This window comes from Passer domesticus, chromosome Z (genome assembly GCF_036417665.1).
Source record: "Passer domesticus isolate bPasDom1 chromosome Z, bPasDom1.hap1, whole genome shotgun sequence".
Lineage (NCBI taxonomy): Eukaryota > Metazoa > Chordata > Aves > Passeriformes > Passeridae > Passer > Passer domesticus.
Window position 1 is genome coordinate 84,611,800 of NC_087512.1, and position 20,230 is coordinate 84,632,029.

General features: G+C 48.3%; 1 protein-coding gene across 1 annotated transcript in view; it reads left to right on the top strand.

Annotated features, from left to right (window-relative positions):
• The window catches only part of PAX5 (paired box 5), a 134,969-nt gene that overhangs the window by 95,739 nt on the left and 19,000 nt on the right, over positions 1–20,230 (top strand). Inside the window, exon 8 of the mRNA XM_064404305.1 lies at positions 1,230–1,331. Within this exon, the coding sequence (XP_064260375.1) occupies positions 1,230–1,331 (102 nt within the window). The remainder of the gene's footprint in view (positions 1–1,229; positions 1,332–20,230) is intronic.

The following is a 20,230-nucleotide window of genomic DNA, read 5'->3' on the forward strand; positions in this document are numbered from 1 at the left end:
TAGAGATGGCGGCAGAGCCAGGGGGGTGGGTCTAAGGGGCAGGTGCATGAACTAAAGTGATGCCTGAGGTAGTGTGTGTGAAGCTCACACTAGCAGTGGATTGCACAGCCTATGTCCAGCTGCTGACCAAGCCGTGGTGTTGCAGGGTCACTGCTATCAAGCACCTGTGTGTGTCTTGTAAGCAGCTTGTCCTTTGCTAAGTGTTGTGCCCAAGGATGCCATGGGAGCCCAGAAGACCATGAGTGGGCTCCTCTGGGGTGAGGGATGGATCCTGCCTGATGAGATCACAGGAGCATCCTTTTCTTCTGGAGGGTCTCTTGTGACCACAGCTGACAGTGGTTTTCCCAAAACCTCACTGTGGTGGCCTGAAGGAATGGTGACTGTTCTTGAACCTCCACATGGGAGCAGAGTCCAGGCATGACTGAGGAAACACTTCTGTGGCTCTTTGTGAGCCTTGATATCTGACCTCCTGTCTTTGCACTGCCAGCAGAAACATGTCCTCGAAGGTGACAGGAGATGTGTGTGGGAGAGGGTGAAGTAAGAGGGGGTAGCCCAGAGCCCTGGTCCAGGGGCAGATGTAAGACATCCAACTTCCTGCTTTTGTGGGATTGTTTTCATGGAAGTCCTGTGGGTACTTGACTAAAACCCATGTTTCTGTGGCTGAAGAAAGACCAGTGCATCAGGCTATGTCTGCAAATTTAACTCTTCATCTGGCACTGTGACAAACTATATTTTAAAGCACCTTCATGTCTCAATGCCTTGTGTTTGTTCCTTGGTTTTTTTTTTTAATTAGAGATAAAACAAATGCCCTACATTGTATGTAGATGTCAAACAGTCTCAGCCTTTGCATGTGATTTTCAAGGGAGTTTTCTGGCAAAATGTCATTAAGATCTGTGTTATTTCCCATTTCACTGGTGTTGACTTTACAAATCTAAGCTTTGGAGGAATCTGGGAGTAGGGGTGAGCAGCTGGAGTTCAGGCGGGTGTGTTCCTCTCCCTGCAGAGCTCTGCTCTTCATCTTCCAGTCTTGCACTTCATTGGAGCTTTGTGGCAGCTTATAGAGAAAACAAAACTGTGCCTGCCCTCCCTGCCAGGCTGGAAATCCCATGCTGGTCCTCGCAGAGCAGTGATGACAAATGCATGGCTGTGTTCTGGGTGCTTGGGGAGATGTAAAACCGTGTCTGCTTGTCGCAATGCTCACGTGGTGATTTGTTGGTTTGATTCCTCAGGTCGCGAGCTGGCAAGTACAACCCTCCCAGGATACCCTCCACATGTCCCTCCTGCTGGACAGGGCAGCTACTCCGCTCCAGCACTGACAGGAATGGTGCCTGGTGAGTCTTCAGAGCAGGGGAGAAAGAAAAGATAAAAGGAAAACAAATAGTATTTCAGGAGAGACATGTTGCATGCTGTAAATGTGCTGAGGTAGAAGCCACAGTGCTGAGGGGCGGGTGTGGTGTGATCCTGAGTGAAGTAGCACCAGGCTCCCCAGCACAGGAGGCTGCATCACCTGCAGAGTGCCAAGGCAAAGTGTTGGCACTGAAATGCTGGAGGAGCTCCCAGCCTCCCTTCTGCGGAGCCTGGTGATTGCTCCATACTGGGCTGTGCCAGGCTCTACTCACCTGACTCAGGCTTTGCTTGAACTCACCTGGTTTCTCCCAGCACTGTCCCTCTGAGCTGCCCCACTACTGAGGCCGTTGGCCCTGGGGACTGGATATGTCCTGACCTCAGACCTCCTCCATGCAAACTCATGGGGACCAAGCTGTTCCCAGGACACTCTATTTCTGTAATTTCCTTCCCATTTTGGAGCCTCACAGTCAGAAATGCCAGGTGGCATGAGCCAGCTGGTGGCTACTGCTTGCCTGTGTGGCAGCAGAAGCAGAGGTTGTGCAGGTGCCTGGGGTGGGCAGAGCAGGCTCTGCAGGTGTGTCCCATCACTGATGCCAGCCTTCAGCGCTGCTGGCTGCAGATCTGCACGGAGTGGTGTGGCCACAGCACTCCTGTCTTTTCTGGGGAGTTACCAATTCTTTGGGAGCAGCTGCTAGAGTAGGTTGGCAGAGCTGCAGGATGTGGGGCTTAATGGTGCTCAGCCAGAGGAGGTGCAGTGTAGGTTCAGTGATGTAGAGTCATCTGAGCTGATTTTCCCAGGTAATAGATTTTATTTTTAACTACATATAGGCTTGTGTGACCCATTATATTGAATAACTGCACTGTTCCTGTCACTGGTTCCTTTAATAACAACCTTCTGCTCCAGCTAGTGTGAAGGTCAGCTGCAATTCCTGTAGGTTCTCTGTCTCATTTAAGTGAGAATTTGCTAACTAGCATCCAAAATGCCTTCTCAATCCTTCTTTGACTCCTGTCCTTTGCAGGGCCAGTTTTAGAGCCTTGCTAGGGTAAGCACCACAGTCCCTGAGGGGCTGACAGTAAGGCAGGTGACAGATCCAGTCTGCTACCATTGGCACATCTCTGCTTGTTCCAAAATGGCCAAATTGTCATGCCCAAGCACAGGCATGTGATTGTTCTGCCAGCTCTCAGGAATTCATCTCACAACGTGCCTCTGCCTTGTTCTAGTTTTTGCAGCCTTTGCTAGAAAGGTGCTTCCTTGATAAGATTTTTAATCATTAGCCATGAATTTCTGCTTGTAATTAAGCAATTGTGTGAGTTAAGTGGTTAGAGACATGGGAGAAATGTATACATGATAACACATAAGTAGTGTTTTGTTGCATGCTTGTTGCTACTGCCATTGCCCCTGCTGATGTGAGTAAACGCAGCCCTTACCACGCTGAGTGCTTGTCCCACACCTGCTGGGGTCTGCAGCTTGCCTGTGGGGCACGGGAGCCCTTCACACTCCCTTGCAGTTGCAAGATGTGTGGGTTCAGCTTCATTTCTGTCTGTATCTTCTCTCCAGCCCCCCCATCACTGCTCATCCTAACAGGAACACTTTTGCCTCCTGCCAGACCCACGTCCTTCCTTATCCCTCCCACAGGCAAGGAGGTGCACAGGAGCCTGTTTCTGCTGCATCTCCATGACTTGTTCAAACACATGCTCAAAATTTCACATTTCCTCCCTCCTTTCCTGCAAAACAAGGGACTTGCATATCAGCAGTGAATTTCCATTTTTATATGGCTTGTCTGCTGTGCCAGAGAATAAACTATTCAAATGCTTTTCTCTGAAGGAGCCAAACAAGCAAACACATGGTTTGATTTCAGTCTGGAGCTTTAGGGACTGACAGCTGCAATTGTTTGAGGCTCCCATGAATGTGTTTCCTCTGCAGGCCACTGGCCCTGCAAGCTTCTCCTGCCTTTTGGTGTCTGTCACCCTGCAGAATTGACTGGAGGGGAGGTGTCTGAGCTGTGCTGAGGTGCCAGCACCCACAGTGCTCTGATGTCACAGGGTGCAAGTGAAATGCCATGGTGAGGACAGGTGGGTATGTAGGTGGGAAAAGAACTGTCTGGGTGGTCAAGCTCAGAGGTAGTGCCTAATGCCACACTCCAGGTGGGTGCTGGTACCACACATAGAACTGCAGGGCATGGCTAGAGGTCTCTCTTGGTTCACAACTTCATCCACAACTACAAGAGAGATCATCTTATCAGGTCTTCAGGGGGTGCCAACTTGCATGTTGCTCTGGACCCTGCTGGAGGCACATAGGCAGGCTGGGGAGGAGCATGAAACCCAGCAAGGACAAACCAAGTGATCCTGCACCAGGAAAAGGAGCACTTTGCTACAAAACAGGCTGAAGACTGTTTAGTTCCTGGAGGGATGAGGCAGACTGGGAGCTAAGCACCAGTCTGCTATCTGCACTGGTTGTGAGAGTGGTCAGCATTGTCCTGGGCAGGAGCTGGAAAGAAGGAGTTATCCCCCCCCTCACTTGGAATTTAGGGACTCACAATGGGAGTAGTACTGGTTTGAGCCCCCTTAACACAGATAAATAATTGGTGGAACTCAAAACAAGCAAGATGCAACTGGATATGACAAAAGTCTGAAAACTTTACCCCCAAGAGATGGGCCCAGTGGTGGAACAGGTTGCTGAGGTGTTGTGCAGTCTCCATGGTTGAGGATTTTTAAGGCCATGGTGGGTGAAGCCCTGAGTATTCTGCCCTGGCCTTATTGCTGATCCTGCACTGAGAATGCCATTGAGACAGCCTGAAAACCTTTCCATCCTGAAATGACTGGTCATTCCATGACTCAATATTTCAACTGAGACACTGCTGGAAATGTGCTGCAGAAATTCACATGCTTCTGCCTGATACTGTGAGTAGGGATGGAGTCAGGAAGCTGTTGACAGATGGAGATCAGGCCCCTCTCTGTAAAGGAGTGGTGCCAGTGGTCCAAGCAGAAGAGACACTTCTGCTCTAGTTACCCTTATGTGACTGAGCCATTAATCCCACTTTGAGACTGGAGGGAGCCCTATAGATGTCTTTTCTGTCATAGGGAAGATCCTAAAATCCACAGAGACTGGGAAAAATCACTTTCTACATTCTTCTTCCATCCTGTGACCATGGTCTCACCCTGCAGCAGTCCAGTGGCACCTTCTTCCAGCCCCTGGCTTGGCATCCTTTTTGCCTGTGCTCTGTGCCCCACACCTGACTCACCTTTTCCTCTGAGAGACTGTTAATGACAGGAGAAAGGTGGGTAGGTCCAACATAAGATTGGTGACTATTGGTAAATATTCCTGGACATGCTGGGAGCAGGCATCAACACTGACTCTATCATGTGGTATGTCATGGGAAGACATAGGATTCCAGGAACAGCCACCAACCTCACCTGGGGAAGGGGAAATAGCAGTGCCTGGAGCAGCTTGCACAGAATGAACACTTCTCTTTAACCCTCATTGTCTGTTGGCTGATGCTTTGAAGTATGGATGTTTATGTTTCTTGCAAATGTTCATTTTGTCTAGTGCAGTTCTCTGTGTATTTTCATTATCTGTTTAAAGCTTTAATCCTCTGTTGGTTCCTACTAGATTCATGGCTTCAGCATCACCTTGGGGCACAATATCCCACAGGTTACTGAGATGGGCTATGCAGAAATTATCCCCAATACTTTGGAACTGTTGTTGCTATTTGTTCACACTGTGACTGTGCCCCTGAGGTAACATGGAGCAGTGTTTTCCCAGAAGCCTGTCCTTTCTGGAGGAAAATCTCTGGGGAAGAGCAGGCTGGAGTAAACTGCATCTTCTCCACCCAGCCATGTACTCACAACATGAAGCCTTGTGCCACCTGGCAGTGCTTGCTCCATTACAGAGATATGGTCCTGGGGCTGTTTTCTTCTTTGGATGGAGATGGTGCTGTCTTCTGCTTGCAGTTTCTGCCTCCTCTGCTCATTTTGGGAGCTCAGCAGAAGCAAGCTGGATGCACACTAGGAAATGCAGTATTTGCAGGGGTTTTACTCTATGGCCTGTGTTTACTCAGAGCCTTTTCCTAAGGTGAAGTGTTTGAATGGAAGCACAGCTTTGGAAGCAGCTGTTGGCTGGTCACAGAGACCATACAATTGCCATATCCCCCTCACCTCTGGAAGGCTGAGCTTTCTCTCCAGTGCTGTTCCTCCTCCTTCATGGGCTCTGCTGCCCTGCTGGTTGGAGCTGGCATAGTGACAGGGACCAGTGCTGGTTGCCTGGTGTCTTCTCTTGATCCTTTGCAGCTTCACAAACCACCAGCCTGTTTCCAGCACCAAATCAGGTCTCTCTTCACAGATCACTACTTGTGTCCATGGGTCTGCTCCCAAGATGTATCTGAAGGTCAGTGTTCTCCCATGTGTGGGGCAGACGGTGGTACAGAGGGGAAGCATGAGGAGTATGTGTGCCTGCTCCAAGCAACCCATCCCAGAGGCTGTGTCCCATTTGAGTCCTGACTGCAGTGGGGCAGAGGGGCTTGCAGCAATTTCAGTGCTGAGACAGGGGTGTGGACAAACCACGGCTGTGTTCACCAGTGTGTGTGTGCCCTTGCCATCATGCTTACGATGCTGCAGCTGAGCTGGACACAGGTAATATGCAAGCAGCCATGATAACTTGCTTAAATCCTTATTCCAGTTCTTGTGTTAGAAGTGTGCTGGGACAGCAGCCCCTGTTTCCCCTCAGTTTCTGTCCCCTTCCCCCATTCCTTCTTCACAACTCCAGGGTTGAAGCCCCTGCTCTGCCACCCCTTTTCCCCTCCCCAGGGCTGCTGTTCACCCCATCCCCTCCTCTCCTGGCAGGCTCTGCATACTGGGTGACAGGAAAGGGTAGACTCTCCAGAATAGTGATGCTGAGAATATAGTCATTAATGGGACTCTTGAAACCCAGATGTCCTTTCTGAACACCGGTAATTTGTTTTTAATGAAAAACCATGCAGTGACCCTGAACAAATGAATTTCCTTTATAAGAAGTCTATGTGCAATTACCCGACTAAAGGGACCTGAAAACACTGACATTCAAAACTGGGCTTTGAAAAGAAAGGCATAAAAAATAGCAATGCTGTCATTAGCAATCTTTTATCTAGGAGAAGATGCTTGCTCTAACGTGTGAAGGGGAAGAAGATGATGTTGCAAGCAAAACACATGGCTTTCAAATTAATTTTTAAATTCTGCTGTCAGGTATTGAGGCTGAGGAGCAGTAAGGTTGTGTGGACTTCTTCCTGTTCAGGCTGTTCCTCATGCTGAGTCTGCGAGGAATAGTACCCTTCCTCAGTCCACTGGCACCCAGCCTGCAGCAAGGGATGCAGGGGGCCAGAATCCTTGTGTCCTGGAGGGGTTAGGAGGCAGACATTTGGGTGAGTGGGACTACCAGAATCCAGTCTGTAGGGACTGGTGGAATTTGGATCTGCTGGTCTACTTGCACACTGAATACTTTATTCATAGTTATTTTTTTAGCAGCTGAGAGATAAAATGACTAAAACCAGGGGCAGAGAAACCAAATTACAGTGTGTGGGATGTCAGAGGGCATCAGTGAACCAGGTCCTCCTCTGTTGTCCAGCATGATGCTGGAATTGCTTTGTTACTTGAACACTGACATTGTTCTGCCCAGTGAAAGTAAAAGGAGATTCTGGCCCTTCATGCTAGATGGACCTAAAGCAAATGAGGAATAAACCTTAACAATTCTTTGCTGAAGCATAAAGTTTACAAGTTACCTCCTCAGAGCTTGGAAGTGATGCCCAAGTGTGCCATCAGTTCCACTTGCTCCATGCTGCTTCTTGGCTGGGATAGGCATGTGTGTTTGGATTATAGCCACCTGTACCTTTTTGACAGCTCATGCAGCTCAACCCCAAACCCAGATGCACCCCAAAGACAACTTCAGCCCTGAAGATGCTCACGAAAATATCCAAGGCTTCAATGCTGCAGTCAGAAGACCTGCTACCAAAGGGCAGAAGTGCTGATGTTGCTTTCTCTGGTTAAGCAAACTTTTTGCATTTTTCCCAAGTCTGAGGCTATTTCATCAAAGTGTCTCCCCACCCGTTTTGTAGTCTTGGAAGACAAATCCCAGGGAAGTTTCATCACCTATGGAGTATGTGATGTGCCATCACAAATTTCTTGGGGAAAATTGCATACCAGCTGACAAATGATTCCCTTAGTTAATAATGAAACAGTTAGGTAAATGGTATATGTTTATCCTCTGCTTGTGTACATTTTGGATGAGGGTCTGCCAGAATCTTGGAAGTCTAGAGAAATGTTTTGGTTCTCATCTGTCAGGAATGTAATTACTGTCCTTGCACAGAATATATATAAAATCTTTATTGTTTTCAATATGATGGTGTCAAATATAATTTCATTAAATTGACTTAGAAATTATGCTGAGGAGGGCAGGAAGATGAAAAGCTGGAAAGCCTACAGCCTTTGGATCTACTGATCCACCTTCCCCTTGCAGAGCAATCCTCACCTGGGGTCTCTGCTCACGTGAGGCTCTCGGCTCTTTACTCCAGCTGAGGATGTGGTCCCCAGTGTCCCACTCATGGCAAAGGCAGACCACTCTGCTTTGCTGGCCCTTTCTGCTCTGTCCATAATTTCTTCCTCATCCTGTCAAGGTAAGACATTGTGCATATCTAAACATAAGTAAGCAAGGTGAAGTGTGTATAAACAAAGAGGTCTGTATGTAGGAGTGAGGAGGAGGAGGAGAGAAAACATATTGTATTGCTCTACTCTTTGGAAATTTCTATGCATTTGTAATAACAAAATTACCATAATTTGCTCGTTAACGCAGCTAGATCAGTCAAGCATTGTTCCAAACATGCAGAGGCTGCCTCTCGCTCTAGGTCTGCCAGTGAGTTGAGCACGGTAGAAATTAGCATGCAAATAGCCCTAATTCGGCCGAGCTGTCAGATCCCCACTCAGCTGCTTGTTCCCTTTGAAATCCCTGACAGGAGGGGCTCAGGCAAGCCCATCCTCCAGTAGATCCAGCCAGAAGAGTACCGAGGGGGCACCTCCTGAGTGACAGTTTGGCTGCCTTCAGTCAAATCCATCTATCTCGTCAGCCAGCAGTGGTGACATGGGGGGCTGTGGGTTGGGGTGCATCTTCCAGCCAGACCTCCATGCCAAAACTGTTCCCTCCCCACCCCAGGATGATGCCAGGGTTTGGGCTCCAGCAGCTGAGTGGTGCTCCCTTGGGATAGGGGAGTGCTCTGTTCAGATGCCAGTGCTCAAGTTAAGCTGCTCTTTGGATCAAAGAGTGTTGAGATTGGGGTTTTTTAGTATTAAGGGCTGGAAACCAGGGCTTGTGGTAATTTCTTCTGGAGCCTGAGCCAAGACTTCCAGGTTGTCTGTGGCTGCGAAGCTCATGGAGCATCACTGTAGAGGATAGTGCACTGGGCAGTGATGGGATGCTGCTGCCCATGGTCCCTGAAGATGGGAGGAGAGAGAGAGGCATGCAGCTGGTGGCACAGGGCTCTGTCCTGCATCCCCAGAAGGGAACCATGGGACCATTCCCTCTCCAAGGTACCCACAGGGAGACCCTGGTGGCAGCTGGGAATGGTTCTCTGTTAGTGATCATGCAGTGTTACAGGTCTGATGTGTTGCCCACCTTTAAGCAAGATGGGGGTTATAAAAACAATAGTGAGAATTTATGAAGTCTTTTGTTGCCGGTTTGTTTATTTTCTTTTAAGGGGAGGTTATGTTGCTCAACATTTTTCCTGTCCTCTGCAATACAGTAATTTTGAGACCCCTTGTGCTGGCAGCTACAATGAACTACCCCAAAATATCTAGAGGTGGAAATTTAAGGATGATGATTTAAAAGCTCAGTAATATGCTGTGTAGGACCTGGCACATGGGTCTGATTTTGAGAGTTTGCAGGATTAGTTCACCCCTACCCAGGCAGCTCCCAGGGTCTCCTCTGGGCACTAAGGACACTCCCCTTGTGTGTAGAGGGTGCAGGGGCACTGCAATCCTCCTTTGCAAAGGCAGGAACAGCTTTACAGAGGGTTTGCTAATAGATCATTGTTCAGCTGGCTCTCAAAGAGAGCAGTGACAATGACTGCCCAGGTGATGCATCCCCAATATGCTGGCTGTGACAGCTTGGTGTCCAGGCAGATGTGGCATACCAAGGGTGACACACACTGCTGCATCCTCTGCATTTCATGGCTCCATTCCTGCTTGCTCTTGTTTCTTCATTATAGACAGCTATCCTTTGGCGAAAACACAATAAGGAAAAGATCACTGTAATCAGAAAGCCATGAGACCTACCTTTCTGATTTTGGAAAGCTGCAGTTTGGATTAGCATAGCAGAGCTGAGAGTGGTAAGACATTGCACAGGTTGCCCAGAGAAGCTGTGGCTGCCACATCCCTGGAACTGTCCAAGGCCAGGTTGGAGGGGCTTGGAGCAACCTGTGATAGTGGAATGGTATAGTTCCTGGGGTAGTTCCATAGCAGGTGTTGGGACTACATGAACTTTAAGGTTCTGTCCAACTCAAACCATTGTGTTATTCTGTGATTCTATGATTCAAGTGCCCAGTGTTCTGAGCCTCTCACAGGCATTGCCTATGAACAAGGAAGGATCAGCTAGAGCTGACCTGGACTTGCAGAGCTGAACTCAACTGCCTTGCATGTGGTGTGGTATCTCAGAGAAGAGAAATAGCCACGTGAGAGCACACCACACAGATTATGATTTCTGAGCATTCTGTTTTTCATGCTTGTGTCTCCTTTGTCAGCATACAAAGTTAAAAAAAATTGGAGATTACAAAAGAGTCGTGGTTGAGAACAGCAAGTTGTCGGAGCTTTGAGCCCTGTGAAGTGCCCAGCATCTGTCAGGGCTGCCAGCTGTGGCTCAGGCATCAGATGACCTTACATGTGGGGTGTGTGAAGCAGCCTGACCAGCCATCAAATCAATCAGGCAGTTTCCAGACAGATTGTGTTTGACAATGAGCAAATGCTGAGATCCCCAAAGTAAGCAGAATGGAAAGCACTGCATGGCCCACTGTGTCCTTGGGCAGGAATGTGACACAGCTGCTCTTTTTCTGCCATACCACACAGCATGGCAGCTCGCAACAGTGATGGGAGAGTAAAGTCTGTGTTCCCATCACATCTGAGCTCGACGGCCCAGCTGTCCAGTGCTTCATCTGGTGAGGGTTGGGATGATGCCTTTTCTTTCCTCCTGAGCGTTAGACCCTGGCTAGCCCATCTCTTGCTGAGATTCTTGTCTCAGACAGGGCTTCTCATACACCATCCCCAGCCTGGGTTTATGTATGTTCTGAGTAATGTGCCTAGCTCAGGGTGACAGGGGTTCAATATCAGCCCAGGTTCAAGGTGTCAAGAAGTTGTCCTGTAATGAGATGGAAGCCTCCTGCTTCCAGCATTTTTGTGGCCAAGAGAATGCTGCAGACTAGATCTTGAACCCAATCATCCCCAGCTCCCTGAGCATTCCCTTTGCCGTGGGAGATTGACCCCTGTAGAGGTTTTGAGGGGTCTTATCAGCCATTCTCCTGCAGGCCATTGAGTATGAATTCAGTATTTTTGCTACTTACTGGACTTATTTTCTGAGATGATAGGTTTGCCTCCTTTATGATTGTTGCTGGAGAGGGTTTGCTTGCAGTTAGGACTGTTTGAACAAAGAACATCTACCCTGTGGTAAACTTCAGTTCTCAGAATTTATGCTTATGGCACAAATTGAAATGCTGTGATAATAAAGTATTCTCTTCCCAGGATTTTCTGGATTCCTTGAGACTTTATCAAAACAAGTGAAAATGCTTGGACATTACAATACATTGCAGTGCAGTGCACTGCAATTCAATGTAATGTGATCAGTGCAAAAGAAATAAAATGGGGTAAGAGAAAGAAAGAAAAATTAAGTGAGAACTTTTAATCAAAGTGACATACTGTAGTAAAAATGAAGGAAGGTGCTCCAAGTAGTGCCCCTATTTCACAGCAGAAATTTTATCTGAAAGAAGTTTAAAGCAGAGGCTATTCATCTGTAGGAAGCAGTGTTTGTGTTGGAAACCTATTGTGTGGTCAGCTGTGTGAGGCAGGTGTGAACCCCTGGACAGGGGATGCAGGAGCTGAGAGTTTGAGGATATGTCTCCTACTCATGGGATGCATGTTCTGGCCCAGGAGAAGAGGGACAGTCCTCATGAGGAATTGGGAAGTCTCCAAAAAGAAGTATGTGTTCATTTGTTTCTGTCAGCAAATACGGCACTGGGGCACTTCAGATGAGAAAAAGTCATCTGTATCTTATGACCTCAGTAGGTTTGGGATAAGGCTCTGCAGTGACTGTAGAGTAAGCTGGGAAGTTTAAATATCACTTCCTCAATTACTATGTAAAAAGACTAAAAGCTGCACTCTTGTACTGACTTGATGTTCTTTCAGCAGCAGTTGCATTAAAACCGGTCAGTCTTGGGTGCTTTACCCCACCAACAGTTTGCCACCAGTAACTGCTGGTTGAACATGGATGTTGTACTCATGTGGAGAGGTGTGCACAAACTCCATGATGGGACAAACCCGGGTGGAAGAAGGCCTGCCTGTTAAAGGTGTGGGCACAGGGTGGTGGTGTGGCCCCGTCTCTGTTTCCTACCAGCCTTCTTCAGGGTGAAGGAGCCATCTCAGCTCAGGCTAGCTTGTCTTTGATTCTTGTACATTTATTGAAGTCAGGAAACATAATGCCAGGCAGCAATGAGGAGCCTGGTCCTGGTAAGGTGTGCACTGGGCTGTTGGGAGCCATGGGTCCCCTAGGGCATGTACCATGACAAGCCCTCAAGAATTAACTTGCTAAGTGTGGGAGGAGATTCCCTTCTCCACCTGTGTCTTCTCTTCCTTGGCACAATTTTTGGCTGATTCACCTGGATCAAGGCAGGCTAAGCAGCTGCAGACATTATTTGGAAATGGCGTAGGCTACAAAGCATTTGCCAGCAAAATGTCCCATCCATTGTGCCAGAAGACTGAGCTGCCACATTCCCAGACACGTGAGATTGACTGACAAGATTTTATTCTGCTTTCAATGGATGACTGTAATGTGGATGTGGTGTAGAACCAAAGCAGTGCAGTGGAAATTAAGTGAGAAATTATCTGTCTTCTGCCATTCAGGCATTCATTTGCATCATCTCTGGTGTCAGAAAGAAGACCAGACTTTATCTCTTCTGGGGATGTGTGTCTGTATTTCAAGCTCCACACAATCACAGAGTGGGGAAAGCAGACCCTGCTACTGTGCTAAAGCCCCCGTCCAGGGGTAGATGAAGCCTGCAATCCAGCTGAAAACCTGGTCGCAGAATAGCAGAGATGCTGAGATTTCTGTGGCTCAGCTTGTAGAGCTTATCCACACAGGGGGTGAGCACAAGAGACTTTTCCATCTATCAATGATGCTGCCACCTTGGCAGAAAGGGTAGAACCTGGCCTTCCCCTGGAGCTGCTGTCCCAGCCCCAGTGAACCATGGCCAGTCCATGATGGGATCTGTGAGTCACCAAGGACTGGGGCACCAGAGGAATGCCTGAGACCGTGCTGATGTCATGCAGATGCTTTCCTGCTCATGTTCCCTCACTTGCATTCGAATATAATTGAAGACAGCCTCCATGTCAGCAGCAATGTGCATGTGTCAAGCTACCAAAATGCTTAATTTCCAGGCTTTACAATATTTGTAGTCCATGTTAATATGGCTTGTGACATTATATCTTCTGCTGTGAGATAAATTACTTTGTAATTCCTGGAGGTAACCACACATTGCAGTGTCATTATGAAGGCTGAAATTATAGAAAAGGCTCAAGTCAGGATGAAGCACGGAGTGGAATGTTTTCACCTGAGGCAACTGCAATATTTCTGCTGCCTAGCTCAGATATTTTAACCCCACAATATACTTCTTGTGACCTTTTATACCAATTTGGGATGAAACCATATTGCAAAACTTTCTCTGAGTCAGTTGTTTACCTTTCATCCCACCTGCACTACCAAGCTGGTAGGTCTGGAGCAAAGAGGTGAAATGGTGCCTGCTCTGGTGTGATGTGGGGTGCTTCTGTGCAGGTCAGGAGTGTGGAGGCACAGAGGCTTGGGGTAGCATTCTGTGTGGATGCATCCCCTGTGCTGCTCGTCTGCTCCATGACCCCTGTCCACCCTGTGCCACTTGTCCACCCTGTGCTTCTCTTCTGCCACGTCCCCTGTCTGCTCTGTGACCCTCATCTACCCTGCCCCCTTGTGTACTCGATGCCCTGCATTCTCTCAGTGTCGTTCATCCACCTTTTGCCGCTCACCTGTACTCCACAGAGGGTGCAAGGGGGCTTTGAGAGGATTGCAGCAGCCCCATCGACCAGGCTAAAGGAGAGGCAGTCTGGTATGGGCAGCTGCAGCAACCAGGCAGAACAGCAGTGTGTTCCCAGCCCCATATCTGGAGGCACTGGTACTGAGGCTCTGCACATGGCCAAGTGTGGCTTCTGATCTTGATATCACTGTTGGCAGTGCAGCTTCCTGCTGCTAGGTCCACCTGGGATCCCAAGAGCCTGCATGCCAGTGGCTGGTGGAGAGGGGAGATGACTCTACAGGGGCAGCTGAGAAGGAAGGGGCAAACCCCTGATTGCAATAAATTGCAATGCCATCTTATATTCAGATGAGTTGGGCAATTGTCCTCCGGTATAGACAAATAAATCTCGCCTAATGCAGTTCCAATATGGTTGCTCTGTGGCATCACCTGCCTTTGTTGTATTAAAGTTAAATACCTTTGTGTACAAAAGTTTAAAGTGCATAGCTAAAACCTATGTGCTTGCAGTAATTGCGGATGTAAATCTTTTTGTCATCCTGCGAAGACTAGGTGAGGTATTTCATAAATATGTCAGAAGCAGCATTAAAATTTTATGGCAGGCAGCACGGGTCGAGAATACTACAGTGACTTCTCAGCAAGGTACGTCCACCTTAACCCACAACTCATTAGTCATTGATGGGATTTCTGTGCCTCATAGCTTCTTGGAAATGCAGTAGTGTTACAAAAATCTGCATGTTACTGTTTTCTTACAATATGACAGCCCACTCAGAACTGTTAAAATAGTACATCTTTCACCAGTGTTGGCTAATGTAAAGATAAAATAAGGGAGAAAGACGGGCCAAACTGTGTGGTCACAGAATTATATTCAAATTCATTAGAAGTTAATTGGCAGTTTTGATGGGACTGGGAACTTTGGAGAGATGCTCTCTGAATGTGAGAGAATGTTTATTCTCAATTGTGATAAATTTCTCCTTGGCTGATGTGCAGGAACAATTAGCCAAAGTGTGGGTTAATTTCATTTTGAAATCACATGGGTGAAAATTTAGGAGATGGCTGCACCTCAGCCACTCTCTGAAGGGTTAATCAATGACTGCAAGATGGGGCAGTCATGGACTGGATGTGCTTTTGGTGAGTGCGAGTGTATGAGGGGTTGTAGATGATTATAAGTGATCAACTGATCCGCTTACAGCAGATTTGCTAGCCTGTATGTGTAAGGAGCATGCACATATCTGTGTGTCCATGTTGGCAGTCTTGTTAGCGTGTGTGTGTCTGTCCTTATGTGGGGTTTCTGTATGTGCACCCTTGCTGCTGCATTCCATGACATCCCAGGAAAAGGCCTGGTCCCTTTGCCAGTGGCTCTGTGTGCAATACCCCACCTGCTATGGGAGCAGACCTGGGGTTTGCCCCCAGCATTTCTCCAGCTGACATCCAGCTGGATTGTGTGATAGTGTCTGTAGGTAAATGAACAGGATGTGTATAGTTTTGTATATTTATTTATATAAATGTATATATTGTAGCTTCTTGGGGAAAAAGAAAGGGGGGTTGTTCCTCATGTTTTTAGGAGAGAAAATAGTTCTAACAAACAAAAGTATTCCTCTGTTTGTTCACATTTTTTAAGGAGGATATTGCAGATGCTCAGCAGCCAAAGCAGAGTCCAGCTTATACCACTGGCCCCTGTAATTAACAGTTATTGCCACATTTTCTTGCAGTTATTCCTACAGACAGAATGCTATCGATTTATTAATACATATTAGTGGCAGTACCTGGGATCCTGTGAAGCCAGTGTTTCAGGGCTGGCCTGATGGTTGCAGCACATCACAACTCCAGACACTCTGTCTTGGATGAAATATTTGATGTAGTTTTGTCATGTTGTTTTGAAAGAACATGGGTAAAAGGCTTACTGCTCTAAGGACTCACTGTTTGTCAGGGTTTTTTTTCATTTAAGATCAACAGATGAAGGTTTTGTCCTGTCTAGGAAAAGTTTTACTTGAAAAACATTTGTGAGGGCTGTTCTTCTGGTGAAATATATTATTTTCAATTCCATCATCTGAATAAAAAAGGCTGGGGGTTGTACAGAAAGCATTTCCACTTTTTCATTATACTGCTTTTTTCTCTTCTTTCCTGTGAGAATAAGTAGATTGCTTGATACAATGCCAGGTAAGTGCAGGTTCAATGAGAGCAGCTTCCCATTTTGATGCAGAGGACCTCAGGTGTTGAAAAGCAGCTTCCTTTTTTTGAAACTACTCATTTTTTTTGAATTTGAAGAGGTTTTCCAAAATTACATTTTCCAGCCCCCTTTGAAAACATTTCTTTTTTTTAAAGGTTCTTCCCACCACGACCCATGTGAGCTCAGGTACCACATGAGCATGAGCTCAGGGGACTTCCATCATGCGTCACTCTGCCCAGAGTGAAGATATGTCTCTGTGGGGTGGCGTATGCATTGCTTGCAGGAATTGGCACAAGAGTGGCATCTGAAAGGAGTGTATTGGCCCCCCCAGGCTGCTGATCCTTCTGGGGGATCTGGCTGCCCCATCCTTTGCCATATGTTGGATGTGTCATTCATTCTCCGAGCCTGTCCTTCAGAGATTCATCTATGAATCCCACCAGCTTATCCTGGATGTTAGTTGGCTATGACCCTGAGTATCCTCATTGAAACAAATTGGGTGGATCATGGAAGGCTTTTGCTAGATACACTGTATTTTCCTTCTCAGTTTCTTCCTGGGGAGGGAGGACACTGTTTTGGAAATACCTGTTTCGTTACAGTAGGACTGTAGTTTGGTAATTTTTCCCCATTTTTTGGCACTTCTGTAGCATGTAGACTGCTTAGCGGCCAAGTGTGCTTGGTCTGCAGAGCTGAAAGCAGGGTGATCCATTTCCTTCCTCCTGTGGGACTTCTGCACAAAGAGCAGGTGAGGGACCAGGAGAACACCTGGCAGGTGACTGGTATGCCCTGGGTTGCTACTCCCCCAGGTTAAATGCAGTTTATATTTTTAGATTAGAGCAATGTATATCTCTGATCCTGCTGTTTGATAGTGAAGTCAGAAGAAAGTCCAAGATTCAATCAAAATAAAAACAAATAAATTAGTAATAAAATAAAAACAAAAAATTACAGTGGACTTTTCTTCAAAGGTACAGTTCTTTCTTCCTTTCAAAGGTATGGTTAGTTTAATAATGAGACTCTTGGCTAAGTTTTCTTTCCTTTTTTTTACCTCATTGAACTCAATTTGAAAATTTAGTATTTCTCTGGATTTAAAAGGAAAATATTTGTTTAGGAAACAACTGCATAGAAAAAACCCCAAAAAACAAACTCAAATCCATGACTCTCACTGAAGTATTTTGTCTGAATTGTCAAAAAGTATGTTAGTGATGTGAAAGAACATTTTTTTCATGTGATGTGGAGTATCAACTGAAAGGTTTTTCCCAGCTCTCCTGTTCATGGGGAAAACTTCTAATGGAATGACTCCTGTGAGGTTCAGAGGCAGCAGCTTCCCAGACGGGACTGCAAACCTCATTCTCTCTCACCCTAAACCACTGCAATGGTTGATGTGGAGAGGAAAGTTTGTTTTACTGAGGGAAAACCATGCTGTTGTTCTCTGCTGAAAGCCCAGACTCTTTTCCTGCCCTTCAGCGTCCCCCACAGTTATCCCTCTGACTTTACGTGGAATGTTGCCTGAGCTTCTGGATCATGAAACTGTCTCAAGGGTGGTGTTGGCCCAGGGTGGCGAGGGCCAAAATATAAATATAAATCAAAATATAAATCAATTTGCTTTGATTTATATCCTCCAGCTCAGGCAGTGACTGGCCCTGTGGCCAGCAGAACTTTGATGTGACAGATTTCCAGGCTGTATTTGGATAGCTGCTGCCTCACAGACTCAGCCAGTGATGTGTGGGTGTGAACACATGGCTCAGTGCAGTGTTTATGCCTGCTTCCCATGCATTCAAGCATGTCTTTGCTTACCAGGGTAATGATTGTTATTGGAATTCACTGAAGAAATTTATGATCCATGTGATTACTTCCTTAAAATAAAACAATAGAAAACAAATAGAAGTCATGAGAATGTTAATTTTAAAAAGTTACAGTAAGATACCTCAGCAGCAGGGAAAGGTAGGGGCACAAGGAGTTTAGACATACAGGGAGATGGGTTTGTCTGCAGGAAACCAACCTAGGGACAAATACAGCAGATTGTTTTTAAACTTATCCCAAACCCCCAGAAGGAGTGTGGTGGATATTGTTGCTCTGGCCTAACTCTGCATTTTGTCCCCTGACATTCTGTTCTTGTCTCTTAAGCACCTGTGTTTATTGTATACTGTTTCTCCTGGTTTCTTTTTATTTCTTGCCAAATGGAAGGGCTGAGTAACACATTGTCCTAAATGCAGAGCTTGGTTAACAAAAAGGTCCAGCAGTGGAGACTAGTAGAGAAACCAGCAGCTGCAACAATTCTGGCTGGAGGACTGGCATGGCTGCCTGCTCATGGCCACTCTCCCAGTTGGGTGACAGCTGGGAGCTGTCACATAGCTGTGGCAGGGAGGAGGGTGCATTGCATCGCCTTCAGGTTATATCACCTGCAGTTGCATGACCTACATTATTAGTAACCATTACATGGATAACAAACATCTACCCCATGTTCTTGGTGGCTTCTCCTTGTCCCAAATGCTTGTGCAAAAACCTGGTGTCTGAGAAAACACAGCAAAAAGTGTCCAAAACTGTGTCTGCCTGCATGAAGCTGGCTCTCTTTTGATTTGAAAGACAAGTGCCTGCCAAGGAAGGTGGGAATATTTCCATTCCTTGGAATGGGAAATATTACCTCCTACCCTTCAACTTATTATGACTTTGAAATTATGGGGTTGTCAGGCAAAGATAAGGGAAAAGGAATAACAGTGTTTCACTTAAATAAATAAAAAATAAATAAATGAAACAAGGCAAACAAACAACAACAGCAGCACCAACAAACAAAGCCGCAGAGCTGGCCCTAGCCTCTCCTGAAGCTCAGCCCCAGCCCCAGCCTCTTCTGAAGCTCAGCCCCAGTCCCAGCCTCTCCTGAAGCTCAGCCCCAGCCTCTCCTGAAGCTCAGCCCCAGTCCCAGCCTCTCCTGAAGCTCAGCCCCAGCCCCAGCCTCTCCTGAAGCTCAGCCCCAGCCTCTCCTGAAGCTCAGCCCCAGCCCCAGCCTCTCTTGAAGCTCAGCCCCAGCCCCAGCCTCTCCTGAAGCTCAGCCCCAGCCTCTCCTGAAGCTCAGCCCCAGCCCCAGCCTCTCTTGAAGCTCAGCCCCAGCCCCAGCCTCTCCTGAAGCTCAGCCCCAGCCTCTCCTGAAGCTCAGCCCCAGCCCCAGCCTCTCCTGAAGCTCAGTCCCAGCCTCTCCTGAAGCTCAGCCCCAGCCTCTCCTGAAGCTCAGTCCCAGCCTCTCCTGAAGCTCAGCCCCAGTCCCAGCCTCTCCTGAAGCTCAGTCCCAGCCTCTCCTGAAGCGCAGCCCCAGCCTCTCCTGAAGCTCAGCCCCAGCCCCAGCCTCTCCTGAAGCTCAGTCCCAGCCTCTCCTGAAGCTCAGCCCCAGTCCCAGCCTCTCCTGAAGCTCAGTCCCAGCCTCTCCTGAAACTCAGCCCCAGCCCCAGCCTCTCCTGAAGCTCAGCCCCAGCCTCTCCTGAAGCTCAGCCCCAGCCCCAGCCTCTCCTGAAGCTCACCCCCAGCTCCAGCCTCTCCTGAAGCTCAGCCCCAGCCCCAGCCTCTCCTGAAGCTCAGCCCCAGCCCCAGCCTCTCCTGAAGCTCAGCCCCAGTCCCAGCCTCTCCTGCAGCTCAGCCCCAGCCTCTCCTGAAGCTCAGCCCCAGCCTCTCCTGAAGCTCAGCCCCAGTCCCAGCCTCTCCTGAAGCTCAGCCCCAGCCCCAGCCTCTCCTGAAGCTCGGCCCCAGCCCCAGCCTCTCCTGAAGCTCAGTCCCAGCCCCAGCCTCTCCTGAAGCTCAGCCCCAGCCCCAGCCTCTCCTGAAGCTCAGCCCCAGCCTCTCCTGAAGCGCAGTCCCAGCCTCTCCTGAAGCTCAGCCCCAGTCCCATCCTCTCCTGAAGCTCACCCCCAGTCCCAGCCTCTCCTGAAGCTCAGTCCCAGCCTCTCCTGAAGCTCACCCCCAGTCCCAGCCTCTCCTGAAGCTCAGCCCCAGTCCCAGCCTCTCCTGAAGCTCAGCCCCAGCCTCTCCTGAAGCTCAGTCCCAGCCTCTCCTGAAGCTCAGTCCCAGCCTCTCCTGAAGCTCACCCCCAGCCCCAGCCTCTCCTGAAGCTCAGCCCCAGCCCCAGCCTCTCCTGAAGCTCAGCCCCAGCCTCTCCTGAAGCTCAGCCCCAGCCCCAGCCTCTCCTGAAGCTCAGCCCCAGCCTCTCCTGAAGCTCAGCCCCAGCCCCAGCCTCTCCTGGAGCTCAGCCCCAGCCCCAGCCTCTCCTGAAGCTCAGCCCCAGTCCCAGCCCCTCCTGAAGCTCAGCCCCAGTCCCAGCCCCTCCTGAAGCTCAGTCCCAGCCTCTCCTGAAGCTCAGCCCCAGTCCCAGCCTCTCCTGAAGCTCAGCCCCAGCCCCAGCCTCTCCTGAAGCTCAGCCCCAGCCTCTCCTGAAGCTCAGCCCCAGCCCCAGCCT